This window comes from Opisthocomus hoazin, chromosome 3 (genome assembly GCF_030867145.1).
Source record: "Opisthocomus hoazin isolate bOpiHoa1 chromosome 3, bOpiHoa1.hap1, whole genome shotgun sequence".
Classification (NCBI taxonomy): Eukaryota; Metazoa; Chordata; class Aves; order Opisthocomiformes; family Opisthocomidae; genus Opisthocomus; species Opisthocomus hoazin.
In genome coordinates this window covers 40,514,731-40,532,999 of record NC_134416.1, presented here as the reverse complement: position 1 = coordinate 40,532,999, position 18,269 = coordinate 40,514,731, and the positions used below count along the sequence as shown (strand labels likewise).

At 41.7% G+C, this 18,269-nt stretch overlaps 1 protein-coding gene across 1 annotated transcript in view; it reads right to left on the bottom strand.

Annotated features, from left to right (window-relative positions):
- Nucleotides 1-13,224: 13,224 nt before the first annotated feature.
- Nucleotides 13,225-18,269, bottom strand: part of CPA6 (carboxypeptidase A6) — an 84,686-nt gene continuing 79,641 nt past the window's right edge. Inside the window, exons 10-11 of the mRNA XM_075415252.1 lie at nt 16,075-16,159; nt 13,225-14,495 (exon numbers count right to left, since the gene is read on the bottom strand). Coding sequence (XP_075271367.1) covers nt 14,308-14,495; nt 16,075-16,159 — 273 coding nt within the window. The 3' untranslated portion in view covers nt 13,225-14,307. The remainder of the gene's footprint in view (nt 14,496-16,074; nt 16,160-18,269) is intronic.

Sequence of the window (18,269 nt, the reverse complement as noted above, 5' to 3'; positions counted from 1 at the left end):
TTATGGATGTATCAGCCGTAACTGTCTGAGAAGGTGATTCTCTGAGATACCCTGTTTGAGAAAAGATAGAGCATTTCTTTTGGGGAGCACAGAAATTAATAGCACATCTTCACCCTGAACCGGGAACCTACTATACAGTTCCTGTGGTACGTGAGGCTATGCAAATACAAAGGTAAATCCAAGCCTTCATAATGGCAAGAATTTCTGAATACCAAGTATACAAAGTTCTGGCAATTTCCTGAGAGCCTTGCACTGCAAAAGATGTATGGAGGATATATGGCAAAGGTAGCAATAAGATCCATTGATTTATTGCTTCTCCTAGCTAACTCCAGCAGATAAAATTGCTAAAGAACTGTTACTGGGTTTTAAGGAGAAACTGTTGAAGGGGGGGAGCCACAACATGATTGCCCTCTTTCTTGGGAAGTGTTGTCCCTACTGTTACGCTTTCCTAGATTACTCTGTGAGTATGAGCCTGGTTAATTAGTTATCTCCCCAAACACCTATAATAGGAAGGACTACCAGAGGGTATGGTTACCCAAATTCTTAATCTCCACTTTCAGTTTACAAAATGGGAATATTCTGATTTGTAACAAATTTGAAAAGTGACAAATTTACTGAAAATTATTACCCTCCTACCTTTAAATCCTAGCTTCAGACTCCTGTAATTCTTTGTAACTGGTGTGACATGGCCAGTGTAATGCATGCTGTGTTGTCTTATGGATTAGGCATTAAATAGCCTAGATATTGGGAGCACGAAGCATTAGTTTTAAAATAATTTTTGCATGCTGAATGACTCTCTTGCCCTTGATCTGAGGTGAGCTCAGCATATAGCTTTAGAACATTTTAGAACATTTAGAACATTGTGCATTTTCAAAGGTTTATGCAGATCTCTTTCAATAAGCTGATAATAACAAAAGAGGGGTTGAAAATGAAAAGGAACTGAGAAAAGTTGAATGAAATTCAGCTGGAGAAAAATATCCCTTTAATCTGTGGGTGGGGTAAGTCAAGTGAATAACAAGGATGGCTTCCAAGTATTTTAATATTCGTATTGAAAAGCTTAGACAGAGCGGTCGTAAAAGTCATGTGAATTAAGGTGAGAAGCAGTGAGACTGAAGCAATAACCACTTTTAACTGCCGTGAAGTGATCTTTGAATCTGTCTGATTATTTCCTCCAGCAACCGCAGTGGGTTATTTCTGTCAGAAATGCAATAACTGGTATTTCAGCAGATATGTTATAAACTGTGGGCTTCGTGGCAAGAATGAAAGATTTTGAATATGAATAACTAGAAAGATAAAATTGAATGGGAGTTATGGATGTTCTTGCCTAGAAGAAAGACATTGAAGAAGCAGTGTAGTGATTCATTCTAGTATCCCAGCTAGCTCACTAAGTATTTACTAGGTGCGTATTCACTCAAATATCTTTACGAGACATTTTGAAATACCCACGACAGCTTTGATTAGACTTCCAAGACATTTCAAGTTTCAAGTCAGGTGTCAGAGCTCATGTGCAATCCGGATCATTAAAAACTGGACTGACTGGTTCACAGCATGTAGGATGGATGGTTTCTCATGACATTCAAAGCTGCAGCTGTCTGGCTTCAGATCCAGGCAGACCTGGAGCATTTCATTTTTATATCTCAAATTGTGTATTTTGTGCTGTTTCTTGCTAAAAGCTTTATAATTTTAGATTTCCTCATACAGGAGTAGGGACAGTAGCTGTCAGAAAATGTTGCTGTGCCACTGCTGGGGCTGTTGAGGTGTAATTTATAATTGTTTGCAGCTGAGGAGACTAAACAAACAAATGTTGTTGGCCTGGTAAAAATCTCATTTAGCATAGTTTGTGAGACATGCAGCAGGTGTTTCTACAGGGCCGAGTTCCTCCGAATCCATAGAGCCATCTTTGTGACTGCTTCTCTTCTCAGTTCTGGCAAATGTGCTTTGAGGTAAGTTGTGCTTACCAGTGCTGCAACCCTTGTTTACACACAGGATCTGTAAAGAGGAGGCTGTGTATAGGGCCCTTAGATACATAATGATACAAGTCAACAATAATGATAATTTTTATAGTGTTTTATATGTGCTTGGACCAAACTTGCTTCCTTGGCTAGAACTGGGACTAGATACAGTTGGCAATAAAAGCTTGCTTACGTGAATTGAATAGCAGATTATGGCAGTGGAGCTTGAATTGGTCTACTTGTGTGCGCATGGGATGGAGGTCACACCTCTGGATAACCGCAGATGTTGTCCCTAAAACGCTCACTTGACAAGCCACTTCTATTCATTAGTTTGTTCTTCCTTAACTTTTCTTGGATTAAACTCTTGTCAGCACATTGCTTTTCCTTTGCTCACCATTTTAGAACAGAAATAATATATGGGATGTTATCACATGCAAATAGCATGAACACAGATGTAAGAAGGAAACAATATGGTATGGTTTTTCAAAACGAAATGTGCTGGCAGTAAGCTCACTCACATGGGCAAGGTCAACCCAAATCTGGATACTGGGAAACAAGAACACTGAGCATGGGCAACTGGAATTTCTGCCTTTTTTGGTGCAGCAGTGTGTATGGCACCTGCCAGAGAGCTTCCTTTATCTTAAGGAATAATAGTCCATGGAGAAATATGTAAAGGAGGGTAGAAAATTGAGCATAATTTAAAAATAGTAATTTGAGGCATTCAAGTCAAAATGCGAGACCCCACCAAAATTTTCCCCAAGTTTGTGAAGATCTAGGTTCATGGTTTCACTTCTTTTCTTTGTAGTGCTGTATCAAAGGCAGAAGATTAAAATCCAAATGGACTTTAAAGTCACAGCGTACTGTGTAAGAATGAGGTTGTGTCCTCTGCAATAGATGTGAGCCCTCGATGCAAGCTGACTGTGCTCAGTTTTAAAAATCCGAGACTTAACAGCAATGTTACAACCATGCTTTGAGTATTTGTGCACATTTGGTAAATGTGGTCACTGTTTGAAATATAATATTAAAACATTCTGGTGTATTTCCAAACCTAAATGTTGTTTCAATAATTGTAGTAATTCATTTATTTAAAAAAAACCCCACAGAAATCTGTAGTTACTATTTCTATGCTAAATTCTGGTGTTATTTTTACTGTGTCATTTACTAGAAAGCATTTAGTTCACTCATACAATTCTAATACATGTTTTACCATGAAGCTATGACTGCATCTTGTTTTTCTTGCTCGTAAAAAGCTCAGAGCAGGTTTTTTTTCTAATGAAGGTATTGGCTTTTGTAAGAACAAGACTGGTTTCTTCAGTGGGAGGCTGAAGAGGCTATAGCTTACTTTGAATATTTGTTTACTACTAATCTCAGTTACTGATCATTTGCATCAACCATGATTTTCTTAAGGTAGTATTTTAACTTTAAATTCAGGGACCGCTTTAGACTCAGTAGCCTTTAAATATCGTATAATGCCTGCTAGAAGCAGGAAAAAGAGATTCAGCAGGCAGCTGGCAGCCAGTCAGCTGCTGGGGTGAAATCCACAGGGTGTCACCAACCCTGGAATTTGCTATTTTCAGTGACAGATTGGGAACTGCCCTCTGATAGGTTTTGAATACTCTACATTGCTTGACTATTCATGTACTGGTATGTTGTGTGTCTTTGGTATTTTCCGTATCCTGTGTGGGAGCATTTGTTTAACAGGAAAAAAGAAGAAAAGGAATGCATCAAGCTAGCTAATTCAAAGTTAGACAGCTAATTGTTATTAATGAGGAGTCTTACATTTTTGGCTCCCTCTCCAGCAGACTATAAGGACAAGAAATGAAATGTGAATTTAAACAACTGGTGGGATTAAAAGAGACATGAGAGAGAGGGACAGAAACGGAGAAGTGTTCATGGTCCATAGCACCTGAAAGACACCAGGCTTCGCTCGTGGTGGCTGAAGAAATTAGGTCTGCCTGACTTATAGTTGAAGTTACATGGCAGAAATATATGTAGACAGTTTGCTGATTATGTGTACATTATTTTCTGTAAGGCAAACATTTATAGCTAAAATAAATAACATTTATTTTTAAGGAGGCTCTTTCTTCCCTGAAAGTCCCATGTGCCATCGGCAACTCTAAGAGAAAGAACTTCAGGCATCTGAATTCAGCCAGAACTGGTATGTCAGCATGGTTGATATACTGGAAGTTAAAGGATACTTCTCATCCTAGGGTGGAATTTGTCTTAATTAATTTTAACAGTTATTAAAGCTAGGCACCTAGTCTAAGCTGTCATCTGGGCTCTTGCTATGCAAAAAGAGTAACATCTAATGAGTAATTCATGCAGTACCAATGGTACCGAGCCTAAGATAGATGTGACCTGTCATCCTCTACATCTTTTATGTTCCTCTACTGACTACAGAGGAAACCAAGTCAATTTAGTTCAGATTAATAGCTTTCATATGGTTGAAGTTAGATGAGTTAAATCCCACCTTCAGTGCAGGAAGACTGTGAAATTCTCCTCCAGACAGGTGAAGGATGAGGCCTGCCACCCCAGGGGATGAATACAGAAAAACCAGAAGGTCAGTGGCGGTATCAGTAAGCCTGGAACTCGTAACACCTCCTTATTCCTTAGTACCCTGCATTACTATCCCCCAGGAGGAGGTGCAAGGGCTGCCTGTATTTTCCAGCCGTGGAAGAATGAGAGGATTTACTGGGCTATCTCAGAAATCTCCAGTAATGCTTTTGGCTGTAGGATTATTGGCAGTTGTTGTCAATACGCTGAATAATTGTGAATGGGCTGTTACAGGTTTGGATCTTTTTCACAGTGGTGTGTAGAATTGTCAGAGAACACCTAAGGCAAAGCACAGAGAGATTTGTGATTGATGTGTGGGAGCCTTGGTAAGTAATAATCTTTTGTATAACAAATTTGCTGTGTTTAAAGATTATTATTTATGTATTGTTCCTTTTCTAAAAAGATACATACTAGGCAAATAGACTGACTCTGGCTATGTTAAAATAATTTCCCACACTGAATGGCAAGTAAAATGATACATATCCAATAGTTTTCCCTGTCATTGCAGCCTTGACTTCTGTACTCCAGTGAATTTGAGCATAACGTGTGGTTTAAACAGACACACATTGTCAGGATTTAGTGAAGCGTAAGAGAGTCTTCCTTGGAAACATTCCCATATAAGTCTCATCTCCTGGGTTCCAGTGCAGCTTTTTTTGCTTGGAATTTATTGCATGTCTTTAATTTCATACTGTATATTGGTGGTGCTGCAACTTTTTCCTTTCCAGCTACGGTATCAATCTATTCTATGGCTGTGTACTTACGAAAACGCATTGCAGTGCAGAAGAATAGAGAGGAATCATCATTGCGTGGCATTAGGGATGTCTAATGAAAAATGGAAGAAGAAATGCACTTCTACCATGCAATAAGATCAATATTTTGACGAATTTTATGACAAGTGAGGCTTTCCATGCAGGAAGCTAATCTTAGCCCTTTTTACCTTTTGGTCTTCAGTATCTTGCAGAAGATATATGGTGCTTTTTACACTTGGACATGTTCCCTTGTGGAAATATGGCCCAAATATAATGCAGACAACTTCTGCTACCTCTGTGTGGAACCCGCTGCTCTGCTTCTTCACACAGCAGCTGCCCATTGGGTTTTGCTGTGTTTGGCTTTGTCCACACGTACAGCTGGAGAGGTGGAGATAAAGGTGCCAACTTGCATGCAGTAGGAAACGCTGTAATTGCCAGAGAAGGTTGTAAGCATTACTAGATACCTTTACCTCTTTGCTAATATCCTCATACACTAAAATTATTTGTGGCACAGGATTTCTGAATATTAATATTGTCCCCATGGGAGGACTCCAAAGGCAGGTAATTTTTTAGGTAAGAGAAGCTTGATTGTGGGCTCTGACACCATCAGATAAACGGAGAAATTATTTTCTTTGTTTTAGTGTCCCTTTGGTCTTCTCTGCTTGTTACGTTTAGAAATAATCCCAGCAGGATCTGTTTACTTTGCTTACTCAGGATGAAGATATTTTTATACTTCTCACAAAGAGTCGTTCAATCAAAACTGATTAGTCTCTGCTTGTTTGCCAATTTTTTTCCTAACTTTTGTACTTCTAAGTATTTGTTTAGTCATAGATAGCTGCTCGCTCTCCCAATAGGCCATCTGACCTAGCAGTCCTCTTAATTATTCAACACATTAACATTATTCAACATTATTTCCTTTCATCTTTCTTAAGTATTGTTGCTTCAGTGATTTTATTCCTGGTTAAAAATAAGAATGCCTTTTTATACTAGTCCAAGTAATCTCTGCTGCTTTCGTGGCCTAGGGTCTTGCTATTTCATTTGGACTTTTTCCTCTACTCTGTGTTAGACTTCTGTCCTTTGTCTTTATTTTTAGTCCTGATACCAAGTAAAAATGCAAAACCTGCTGCAAATGTTCCACCCTGGGTCTGTGTGTTCAGAAATAGAGTATGAAGATGATACATACTGTACTTAGTATGGTTTTGCATAAAACTTTTCATAAATCATTTGTCTTCCAGGATTATTCTCCCCCCCCCCTCCCCGTACATACAAACTGTTAGTTTTCGCAGAATGGAAGTCACTGAATCCAAAAAGGAATTTTTAAGAAATCAGCTTTTTGTTTGTCCTCGAATAGAGACCTAAGTGGAGGAGAGTTATTCTTGCGCATATTCAGACTGATGGATTGTTTAAGATTCTCATAGAGGCAAAAGAAAAACAAGACGATGATTTCAGCAATTTTGAATAATGCTGTTTCTGGTGGGCTGAGTGCCAGCGGATCTGCAAGCAGGCACACCAGCAAAGGACCGCTTCCCCTAGTGCCATGCAGAGGAGTGCGAAATGAACAGGGACCTTCCTTTCTCTGTTAAATTTCTGATACAGACTTTAATGTTTTTTTGAAGAGTGTAGTCCTGACAGCTGTGGAAACGTGATGTTCCTACTCTTATCTCAAGAGGAGAGAGTTGTAGGTGAGCTTCCCAACGTTCATTAGCGAGTCTGCATCAAAACTGCTCTCTGAAGAGTAGTGCGGTCTTCAGACATGTTTGCTGCGAGGTCTGCTGAGACATCTCCTGAAGGCTGCACTTCTGATCCGCACTGTTGGTAGGTGTGTGTTTGACACATAGCGGACTGCATCCACTGACTCCCTAAACAGCCTTCAGCATGACAGCAACTTCAGGTTATTTCTACCTCAGCTTCTCGGGAAAGCAACCTCTTTTCTCAGAAAAGAAACCTCGTTACAATAATCACAATAGCTTTAGTTGAAAGTCTTTAAAGTGTATAAGAAAAGAGGGCGGGGTTTTTTGTCTAAAATTATTGTTCTACACATGTATTCCTGCAAATGGCTGATCTGTGGAAGAACTGGTCATGGGCCGAAGCAGTCCAGAAATCCTGGTGGCAGCTGGTATGGGCCTGTAGGCTCTCCAGTGCTCTCCCTAGTGCTACCAGACCTCACAGGAACAGCCTCAGACACCCCTTTGGTCGCCCTGGGTAATGCTATAGGGCCTTCTTCATAACCCAGGAGGTAGTTGAAGGCTTTCTAGGGGGCAGTCCTCACTGGGAGTTGAGGGTGAAACACCTTCTTACAGCCTCTGCCCTAATCGTTCACAACAGCAAAACCCGACCTCGTGGCTCTGTACGGTGCAACACACGAAGGGCTTGGCCTGTGATCCGGGCTTGGAGGCGGTGCGGTAACGGCGGTAGCGGCAACCCACAGAAACACTTGGCAGCAGCCCCGGGAAGAGGACTTCTTGTGTCGCACCGCTGAAGTAGTGTCAGGGGTGTGTAGGGAACTGGCCAAACGAGCTGCACCGGCGTGTGCTTGCAGAAGGCAGGGGAGAGATGCCAAACACATGCTGCCTGCTATCAGCAGCCCCGGGGTTGCCAAGAATTGCAGCTACACCATTACGTAAACCATCACACAGGACACGTTGTGCAGACAGACCTCTTGTCTGTGTGTGAATGGATCTGCGTGGGTATGTGGGGAAGTTTGCACATTTTAACAGGTTCGTGATTTAGATATAGTACCGAAAGTTAGGCTCTTTTATAGCCTGAAGTCATCACCGACAGACAGTATTCACTTCTTTTTTGAAATAGAGGAAGAGAAATGGAGACGCATGCAGCATGATATAGCAAATGTATCCTGTTAGATAAGGCTCAAGTGTGTTTTGCCTTTTTGACAGACTCTGTGCTAACAGGGCCAATGAGCAGCTCTGGTTCTCCTACCACAAGAGCAGGCATTTCACTCATTTAACTCTTAGAAAACTGTCTGGCTCCCAGGAATGTAACAATACATTGTTCCAAACCATACTAAGTTCTGTGAATGTGGTAATTTAATTCAGAGTAAAGCAATTAGTCTGTATAAAGAACTTAAAATATACCAAGTTGCTTTTTTTTTCAAAGTAGCTATTTCTAGCTCATTAAGCACAGAAGAGCCTTCTACACTCTGCTTTTTGACTGCACTCCTTCAGTTCAGCCCAATCAACCCAGTTTTTCTCAATCTAGAGAGAAAGTGAAATGAAACAGTAAGTAGATCAGTCATTTCTGCTCGGCTTTTCGGGCTGCCATACTGTTTTCTTCAGTTATGACATGCTGGAAACAGCCACCTGAGAGCTCTGGCTGTGATTTTAGCAGATGCATTATTTTCGAGAAAATTGAAAATTCTGTTATAGAATGAAACTTTCACAAACTCTTTTGTGTAAATACATGTATATATCTTCAGACCTAACTTGGTATTCTGCTCAGAATTGGTGAAAAAAAAAAGGGTTCATTATTTGGCTAAAAAAAGAGCTAGCCCTCCCAGCGTCGAGCCATCCTGGTATGCAGAGGAATAGCCTGGCATGTTGTAGTTGGCACGAAAGGCTAAAACACCTGCTCGCCGTCGTACCACAATATTTATTTCGGAAGCAGTTACCCGTTATTTGCGATAAAGTATATGCTCCTACAGGCCTAGGGACAGATTAAAATATTTCATTGTTATGGCTGTTCTGCCGCGTGTCTTTTTCAATAACGCTGAGCAATGCTGAGGTGGCTGGGCTCTCAGAGCGGGCAGGACGGATGAAATATGCTACCCCAGGTCTTCACGGCAATGGATGGATTTTCTTTGTCGCAGGGAAAGTGCACTTTCTGCATGGCTGGGGACAGTGGCAGTTTTTTTTAATTAAAATTTGAATCTATTGTTTATGAGCGCATTCCCTGATGTCTAAATCCAAGGGCAAGCCCTGCCATGCTTGACTCTGTCTCTCAGGAGAGGGCTCGAAAGGATCTGCAAGCGGAGAGAGCCAAGACTTTCTGCTTGACTGCTCCTGGCTGTCAGGCAAGGACAAGCATTCAGGGTCTAAAGATTCGCCTGTTCTACATGTCCTTGCCCCAGACGTCATTTGCGAAGGAGAACCACGTGGTAGCTCACCCCTCTGGGGTGACTCTGGCCATCCCAGGTTCGCAGATATTAACAGGAGACCTTGTTGTTAAGGCAGGCCCTTTTGACACCACGTGCAGCCGAAGGCTGTGAATGATGAGCTCCTGAACCAGCGCATCACACTTGGAGCGACAGGCTCATTCAGCCGAGGACTGCGAGAACCACTCCGGAGTAGTTCACCTTCATCCAAGACAGAGCCACCAGCAGCACCGATACTGCTGACTCCGTGGTGCTGGTACGGCTTGAAAGCTTACTGATGCTGGCAGCCAGAAGGCAGCTCTCCCCGCACCCAGCTTTCCTCCTGCGCAGCTGAAGGAGGAAGCAATTACAGCTCTTTGGACCTTATTTTTTTATCCTGAGTGAATTTGAGAATCGGGAATACATTAAGCATGCCAAATGGTCTACGTTTTCAATGGACAGAAGATTTTAAAACTTAGAACTCAGAAAAGGTATTTTGTGTGGTGAGCGTTTAAAAAAGTTTTTTAAAGAAGTGTAGCTAATGTCACAGGATTTATATTTAAAGTCTCTCTGCAATTGATTTCAACTCCTGCTCTCTTGCCCTGTTTTCTACAGCAGGGCGGTAGTTGTATCTCTACACATCTGAGGTATTACTCTGGTGTTACCGTCACTTAACAACTGCATGAAAATGGTAACATCTGGCTGTTATGCACAGAAGTCAAAAACATTTAATCATTATGCATGAGACTAACATTTTTTAATGATGAATGTGACTGCTATTTAGCAGTGAACTATGGAAATGATAGAGCAGTTTCACATGGCCAAAGGAAAGGTCGAAGGGCTTTCAAAGATACTGCTTACTCTGCCCATGCTACCAAATATCTTAATTGAGTGGTACCATTAAATTGAATGTAAACATAAAAAGGCAAGGGGTTGTTTAACACAAATAAACTAGAACAGTTGAATAGTAACTTATTTTTGGTAGGAAATATAATGCTTTCTTCCCAACCTTCAGTACTAGACACAGTGTTTTCAATAAACAGTTATTTTGCGCAATCCTTGATCAGGCAGCGCAATCTGCACCCTTGCAGTTTGCTATGGACAAGTGGATTGGCACTGGAACTTTCTAAGTAAATGCACGTTGGTGTTCAAGGTCATTTGGACTCTTTCTATTCAAATTTCAGAAATTTCCAGAAAGAATTGCAGTTTTCCGTAGGCTTTATGTGTTACATGTGTAACCAAATACACTGGCCTTTTTGAAGCAGCTTCTGAAGAAGACATGGGGATCTTCACACATCAGCTGTGCTCTTTCTTCAAAGTTTGTAACCAAACTCAATACCTTTTTTGACCTCTAAAGGCCATTTTTTAGTCTGTTTAGGAATGATGATTCAAGGTAATTTGGGATAATTGTTTTGTTGGGAAGGGTGACTTAAAGTGGCATAGGCCTGTTTCCTTCACATTAATTTATAGAATCAGAGAATCATAGAATGGTAGGGTTGGAAGGGATCTTAAAGATCATCTGGTTCCAACCCCCCTGCCATGAGCAGGGACACCTTCCACTAGACCAGGTTGCTCAGAGCTCCATCCATCCTGGCCTTGAACACTTCCAGGGATGGGGCAGTCACAGTTTCTCTGGGCAACCTGTTCCAGTGCCTCATCACCCTCATGGTGAAGAATTTCTTCCCAATATCTAATGTAAATCTACTGTCTTTTAGTTTACAGCCATTCCCCCTTGTCCTATCTCTACACACCCTTGTGAAAAGCCCCTCTCCATCCTTCCTGTAGGCCCCCTTCAGGTACTGGAAGGCTGCTATAAGGTCACCCCGGTGCCTTCTCTTCTCCAGGCTGAGAAGAGAACTCAACCCCAGCTCCCTCAACCTATCCTCATAGGAGAGGGGCTCCAGCCCTCTGATCATCTTCGTGGCCCTCCTCTGAACCCGCTGCAACAGCTCTATGTCCTTTTTGTGCTGGGGGCTCCAGAGCTGGATGCAGGACTCCGGGTCGGGTCTCACAAGAGTGAAGTAATTTGTTTATAAAAAATTAAAACTATCACAAAAAAGGAACAGATGTGCACAAAAGCTTGTGTGAGCACTTTTTCCATGTAACGGAAGCGGTTATAATTATTCTGTCAATAATCAATGGAAGTGTGACTCCTGGATTTCACGTAATCATTATAGATGTGATTTTGACTGCTGGGCTAATAACCAGTGTTTTACTGTTCACGTACTTTTTATTGTGTTGAATGATAAACTATCCATACGATCATAAAATAAATTCACTTTTCTCAAAACTAGTTATCAATTCTGTTATCCTGTAGGCAAAAAAGACTGCTGAAGAGAAGTACAAAGGGAAGAGAAGTAAGCAATTATGGAGGTAAAAAAGAGCTGTTCAGAGAAGTAACATTTGTAAGTCACAAAAGGCTGTCGTTCCATATCCAAATAGCTGTTTTCTAGTAGTTCTTTCCTGAGGATAAACTACTCTATTTAGAATCACCCTTGCTGATAAATTGTCTTACAAATTCTTAATTCAGGAAACGGGGTTTGTTATTTTCTGGTGACTGTCTTTCTGATCAGCTCCGGTGACCCTGAAATTAAAGGGCTCGGAGACTGGTTACACTTGTATTCAGCTGCGGGGCACTAAATTACCCTGCACGGGTCTTCAGGGCTCAGCTCGGCTCAGAGTTTTCAGTCGCACATAACACACAGCATTCAGGCTGAGGCCATCCGGATGCCAGGATGTAGCTTTAGTCATGGACTGTTTTGGATAGCAGGTGCTTCTAAATGCCAAAGCTTCTTAGATAAGTGTTAGAATATTTGCAATTATTGAAGATCAACTAGATCTCCAATGTTAGGTCCTTTTGGTAAATAAAACATGAGTTGTTGGGGTTTTTTTTCCTTTCTTGCTCCAAGAATTCAATTACTTTTCGGTACCAGGGGAGATGTGATGGTAAGAAGATAAAACTGAAATGTTTCATATGGCGAACTGTCAGACTATGAGCAGGAATCAAACCATCGCATCTGAATCTGGTTTCTCATAGCCCATACTTGGAAAGGTTTTTACTGTAGCAATCCAGAGGTAAATTTGCCTCATGCTGATTAGGCATCTCTAACACCTTCTGTCCTTCACTTCAGTCACTTATGTCCTTGTAATAGTTCAGTCTGGTCACCTAAACCCAGAATAACTCTGGACAATTGGTGCTAATATTTAATTTACACCACTATCAAGACTGCCGTTCAAGAATCTGTGCACAGCAAAAGACAGTTACTGCTGTCTTCAAAATAATATTTAATGATCATGGTCATAAGCAATTGGAAATTGGACATGAGCAGTGGATAAATATTTCGAGAGCTTCTGTCCCCTAGATTTTTATTAAATCATAATAGAAACTTGCATTATTCAAACAAATCTGAAGTAGCCAAACCTGAACAAGCTTTCAGAAAGCTTGCTTAAAATAAATACTTTTTAGTAACAATGTGTTAAACAACTAGAATGCAATTCTGTCACCTTTGCTCACTGATTGCCTTTTGCAGTCCTGAAAACAATGGTATTCTTAAATAAATACAGTGCTCCCTAGTCTCATGAAGGTTGCCCATTTGCTAAGTACTTTATTTAGAGAGGACATAAGGTTCTTAAAATATTGCGTCATTGGTGTCAGTAATGTTTTACAGACAGGTAAAGTTGTCACATCCTTGAAGTAAAGCTTCAACAATTAAATGAAATGTGAATACTTCAAAAGGCTTTGATGATTTTATTAACAAACATGTTTTATTTAGCATGTTATGGCAGAAGATTAAACTGAAAATGAATAAACTGAAATATATGCTTTTGCAGATATAATAAGATCAAAAAAATACTATTTTAAAAGTACAGAAGAAGCCTCAAGATGTTGTTATATTCTCTGTGCTTTCATAATTATTCTTTCAAACATGGTGCTTATTTGCTGTATTTTGGCTGTAAAGCTTCTGCTTTCACCGTCAGGTCACTTAAGAATCTATTATTTCCTTGAAAACATGCAAAAAATACGACTTCCAAGAAGAACAGCCACTAGCCATAGAGCTACAGAACTCGCTGCAAGAGTATTGATAAATAAAACATCAGTTAACATCAGTTAATTACAGTTTAAGGCTAGATCCTTGGCTGGTGGAAATGGGCACTGACTACAGCAGAACCCAGGCACACCAGTCAACTGCCAGCTTCCGAGTTCCAAGTCATAGCAAGTTGCTTTGTCTCTCTAAGAAGCAGAGTATTGTATATCTCATATAACATTTCTTTATCATTCTTACACAGCTCCAGGAAAGCAGCATTTTTCAAAGGCAGTATGTTGATTTTGAGTCCACTCCAACATATACATTTGAAAACAGGTTTCTCTGAAGTTAAAGGAAACCTTGGGTCAAAGTCTTGCATTACATGAAAAAAATCACCAAAGTGCATATACGTATGTATGTATACATGCAGAAGGAAGCCACACTGCCACTTGCAGCACGGCCAGCTGCAACTATATGCCATTTACTGCTATAGACATGGGCCTGTGTTGGGTCACAGAGTGCATATACATGAATGTAAACTTTATCCCTTGGTTCAAGCATCCCCACTAAGGGAGGTCTTCCTGTTAGGGAAAGGAGTAAGGCCAGGGGCTGTTTGTAATTGGTGTTTTCTTTCAGGCACCTGTCTGTGGACCTGGACCTGCCCCACTGAGGTTGCTAGCACAGAATCAAAGCTTTATTGCAAAAAGAACAGAGTATTTTATGCCAAACTGGTAACTAAGTATATCAACTTTATGGACTTTTGTATAGCAGAAATTAAATTATTTTTCCATTTTCCACCAGCCAAATCTGGTAGAAACAATACCATATTCCCATTAGTGTCTATAATTTTGAAGTGGCCAAGCTCAGAATGGGAGCTGAACGCACCGAAAGGCATCAACACTGGAAGCGCAACGCTCACTTCCAGCTCCTAGGAATAGCTCTCAATGACATTTCTTCATCAGGTGAAGAGTTATGTTTTTAACTGCAAGCATAGTCTCTGTGCAGGTGGGTTTGATCAGCGTCTCGGGAAGTAAAAATCCAAAGTGGCCGGTGTCACGCAGCTCAAACGCAAACGCGTAGGGGATGCCATTTTTGTAGGCCCAGTCCATAGAGCTACCAGAACTCACATCTGAAAGAGGGAATTCAGAGAAAATTTTTAAAATGTTAAATACAGGTCATGTTGAAAGCACCAGAGGGTTCCTGTGGCATTGTGTCTCCACGGCTCAGTGACCATACTTGCAACTCCAGCTGTTGCTTGCCCTGATCCTGAACACCTTTCAGAGAAGGGCATGGGCACCCAGCACCTGGTGAATGGTGCTCAGCACAATACGGGATTAGACCCTTGATTTTCACAGGAGAAAAATTAATAACTGACTTTTTAATAAAAGAGAACATTTAGAATAAAGCCTCAAATCATTCTTATCCCCAGGTGAGTGCGGTCTGAAGGTTTGCTTCCACACAGACCTCCCAGCTGGACTGGAGCTCTGCATGCTACTAGGTTTAACATGAGTTTTTCAGGCAATTGCTTTGCAGGCAGAAGGGAGAAAACTGATAAAGTAATATACATTCTCCTTTTAAAATTCTATTCTCTTCATTTCCATCTTGTTTTCTCACCATTTCCTTACAGCGTGAGAGCATTTGCATAGGTGGTGTCTAATATTAACAAACCTGCCTGGGGAGGTGTGCTTCTTATGCTTTCATTATCTCCATATGTTGATTACCCAAGACACTTATATTTATATAAAGATCCATCTCTCCTGTGGCCTGCTGTCTTCTGGGCAATTCTGGCATTAATTCACACTGCTCTTCCTCCGACATAGCACCTGACTGCACTGTAATGAGCACAAGGTGATGACTGTGCTGCAAGATGAAGTGGAGCTCTAGCCAAAACACAGCAACAGCAGAGGAGATGCAGGAGGTTACTTGTGAAAAATCTTGCGATTTACTTAAGCTTCTCACTTTTTCAATGTCTGTTATCATTACTGAGAGCATTCAGGACTCATAGTTTCAGTAAAAAGAGAAAAGTGTCTCGTTGAAACCGATTGAACTTGTTTTCCTCTTACCTGTCTACCTTGCCTGACAAATGTTGTTACACACTTAAAAAGCATATTTTGAAGATATTTTGTCATGGGGAAAAATCCATTTGAAATCGCTCTGTGAAAAATGGAAGATGTCCAAATAAAGATACTATTCCTATCTTTTATCATCATCTAGACACGCAGACAGTTGAAACCTAGCTTTTAAAGAGACCGTCCTAAATTTTAGAATGAGCTCTGTGAATAGCTGTATCTATCACAACTGCACAGAAGGAGAGGCAAAGTAATGGTAAAAAATGAAACCTACTTTGAATTATTTCCTCCCAAATATTTTATAACTTAGTAGTGCATTTACAGTATCTGATAAAGATATGCTTTTCAAGATTTTGTTTTAGCTTTCTTTTAAAAAAATCTGGTTTTGTATGTTATTTGCTGGATTTTGCCTCTTAAATGCACTGTATTTTAATCTATTTTATTGCATCAATTGACTTAATCTTACTGCAATCAACTGACTAAATCAGTTACAAAACTTCATCTTCCGCCTTCCTCACTACCCACAACTGGAACAAAGTTCACTCTAAACAGTGTTTGCTTGCTTTGTTGTAAGAAAGGTGCTTTCCTTCTTACTATAGGTAGGTCAAAGTCACAAACCTGTGCCAGAGGAAGACTTACACAAAGTACTAGATGCAGGACCATATCTGTATCTTATACCATAGGCTGACTGAAGAGCATTAACAGCATTATGGGCTGCTAATTCCTGTGGGGGAAGAAAAACAAATACATAAATTAGACTATGAATTAAATACTCTACTGGGACTGGAAGCTGAGCTGTGGATCATTGACTTCCAGTGTGATGATGTGTTCTGTGAATCCATGGCAGCTTATTTAAAATGATTTTAAAGCATAAATGCATTATTTATTTTTATTGACAGCAATTCCCTAATTCCCTGAAAAATTTGATTCGGTATTTTCCTGGCATAAAGAAGCTCACTGCACTGTGAATGATCAGCCATTAAGTATTTGTAATTATAGGTATATATACCAATTTAGTGACACAACAGATTTAGGCAATATGTTAGACCATGAGATGACATAATCTCTTTTTTATGAAGTTTAAAAGCCGTGCATGCATTTTCTGTCAGTACCTGTGGATGCATTTCCCAGTCCACTAAACCTCATCTCTGCTGGGCTTGTGAAGGAGAAACGATCTCTTGATGACACTCCACAGTGGTTCAGTGAGCAGAGTGGGAAGAAGGAAGGAGGCAAATTCCACTCCCGAATCCTTGATGGACAGATCAATGTTCACTGCTGGTCTAACTTTCTCAGGGGGCACATGATGCAGGCTTGGAGAACTCTTTCTACTATTGCAGAAATGTGCTTTCAGTACTGTGTTTATTTTACACTGAGAACTGCTTTTAGCAAATGGAGGAGCACTCTTTTACTCCATCATAAAAATCCATTAGGCACAACTAGATTTTTATAAATCATAGAATAATAGAATGCTTTGGGTTGGAAGGGATCTTAAAGATCATCTGGTCCCAGCCCCCCTGCAATGAGCATGGACATCTTCAACTAGATCAGGTTGCTCAAAGTGCTGTCCAGCCTGACCTTGAATGTTTCCAGGGACAGGGCCTCCACTGCCTCTCCAGGCAACCCGTTCCAGTGTTTCACCACCCTCATTGCAAAAAAATTTTTTCCTTCTGTCCAGTCAAAATCTACCCTCCTTTAGTTTAAAACCATTTCTCTTGTCCTGTCACAACAGCCCTTGCTAAAAAGATTGTCCCCGTCTTTGCTATAAGCCTCCTTTAAGTATTGAAAGGCCGCAATAAGGTCTTCTCAGAGCCTTCTCTTCTCCAGGCTGAACAGCCCCAGCTCTCTCAGCCTGTCCTCACAGGAGAGGTGCTCCAGCCCTCGTATCATTTTTGTGGCCTCCTCTGAACCCGCTCCAACAGGTCCCTGTCCTTCTTGTGCTGGGGGCTCCAGAGCTGGATGCAGGACTCCAGCTGGGGTCTCACCAGAGCGGAGTGGAGGGGCAAAATCCCCTCTCTCAACCTGCTGGCCACGCTGCTCTTGATGCAGCCCAGGATGCAGTTGGCCTTCTGGACTGCGAGCGTACACTGGTGGCTCATGTCCAGCTTTTCATCCACCAGTACCCCCAAGTCCTTCTCGGCAGGGCTGCTCTCAATCCCTTCATCCCTCAGCTTGTATCGATAGTGAGGGTTGCCCCGAGCCAGGTGCAGGACCTTGCACTTGGCCTTGTTGAACCTCATGAGGTTCACTCAGGCCCACTTCTCCAGCTTGTCGAGGTCCCTCTGGATGGCATCCCGTCCTTCTGGCGTGTTTGTTTGTTTGTTTCTCAGCACAGGGATGACAGTGCTGGAGACTCTGACATTTTCACCTTGCCCTTTCTCTTCCTCTTGCCACCTCCACGAGACAGTGCATGGCAGCAGGGCACGCTGAATTCAGTGCTGCCGGGAACTTCTGCCAGGCTGGGATGTGGTCACCAGCCAGTGTGCGGGGTGCCCTCAGACTCACCCTAATGCCATGGATGAGGAGGTGGGAGGAGGTCTCAGGAAGGGGAAAGTGCTGTCGCTGGGGACCTGCTCCTCTTGCAGATGCCTCAGCTTCAGTGAGTCACAACACACGAGGCCCATGACGGGGTTGGACCCCATGAGGGCAGCAGGGTGGCAGTGCGAGGCTGTGGGGGTGGCCATGGGGCCTCACAGGGCTCCGGGGAGTGAGGAGCTCCAGCTGCAGCCTGGGGCTCTTGTCTGGTGCCTGCACCAAAGCCCTGAGTACCAGACTCACCTGCTCAACAGAAACTTGTCGAGCAGCCGAGCCCGGTGCTTAGCACCCCGGGGCCGTGA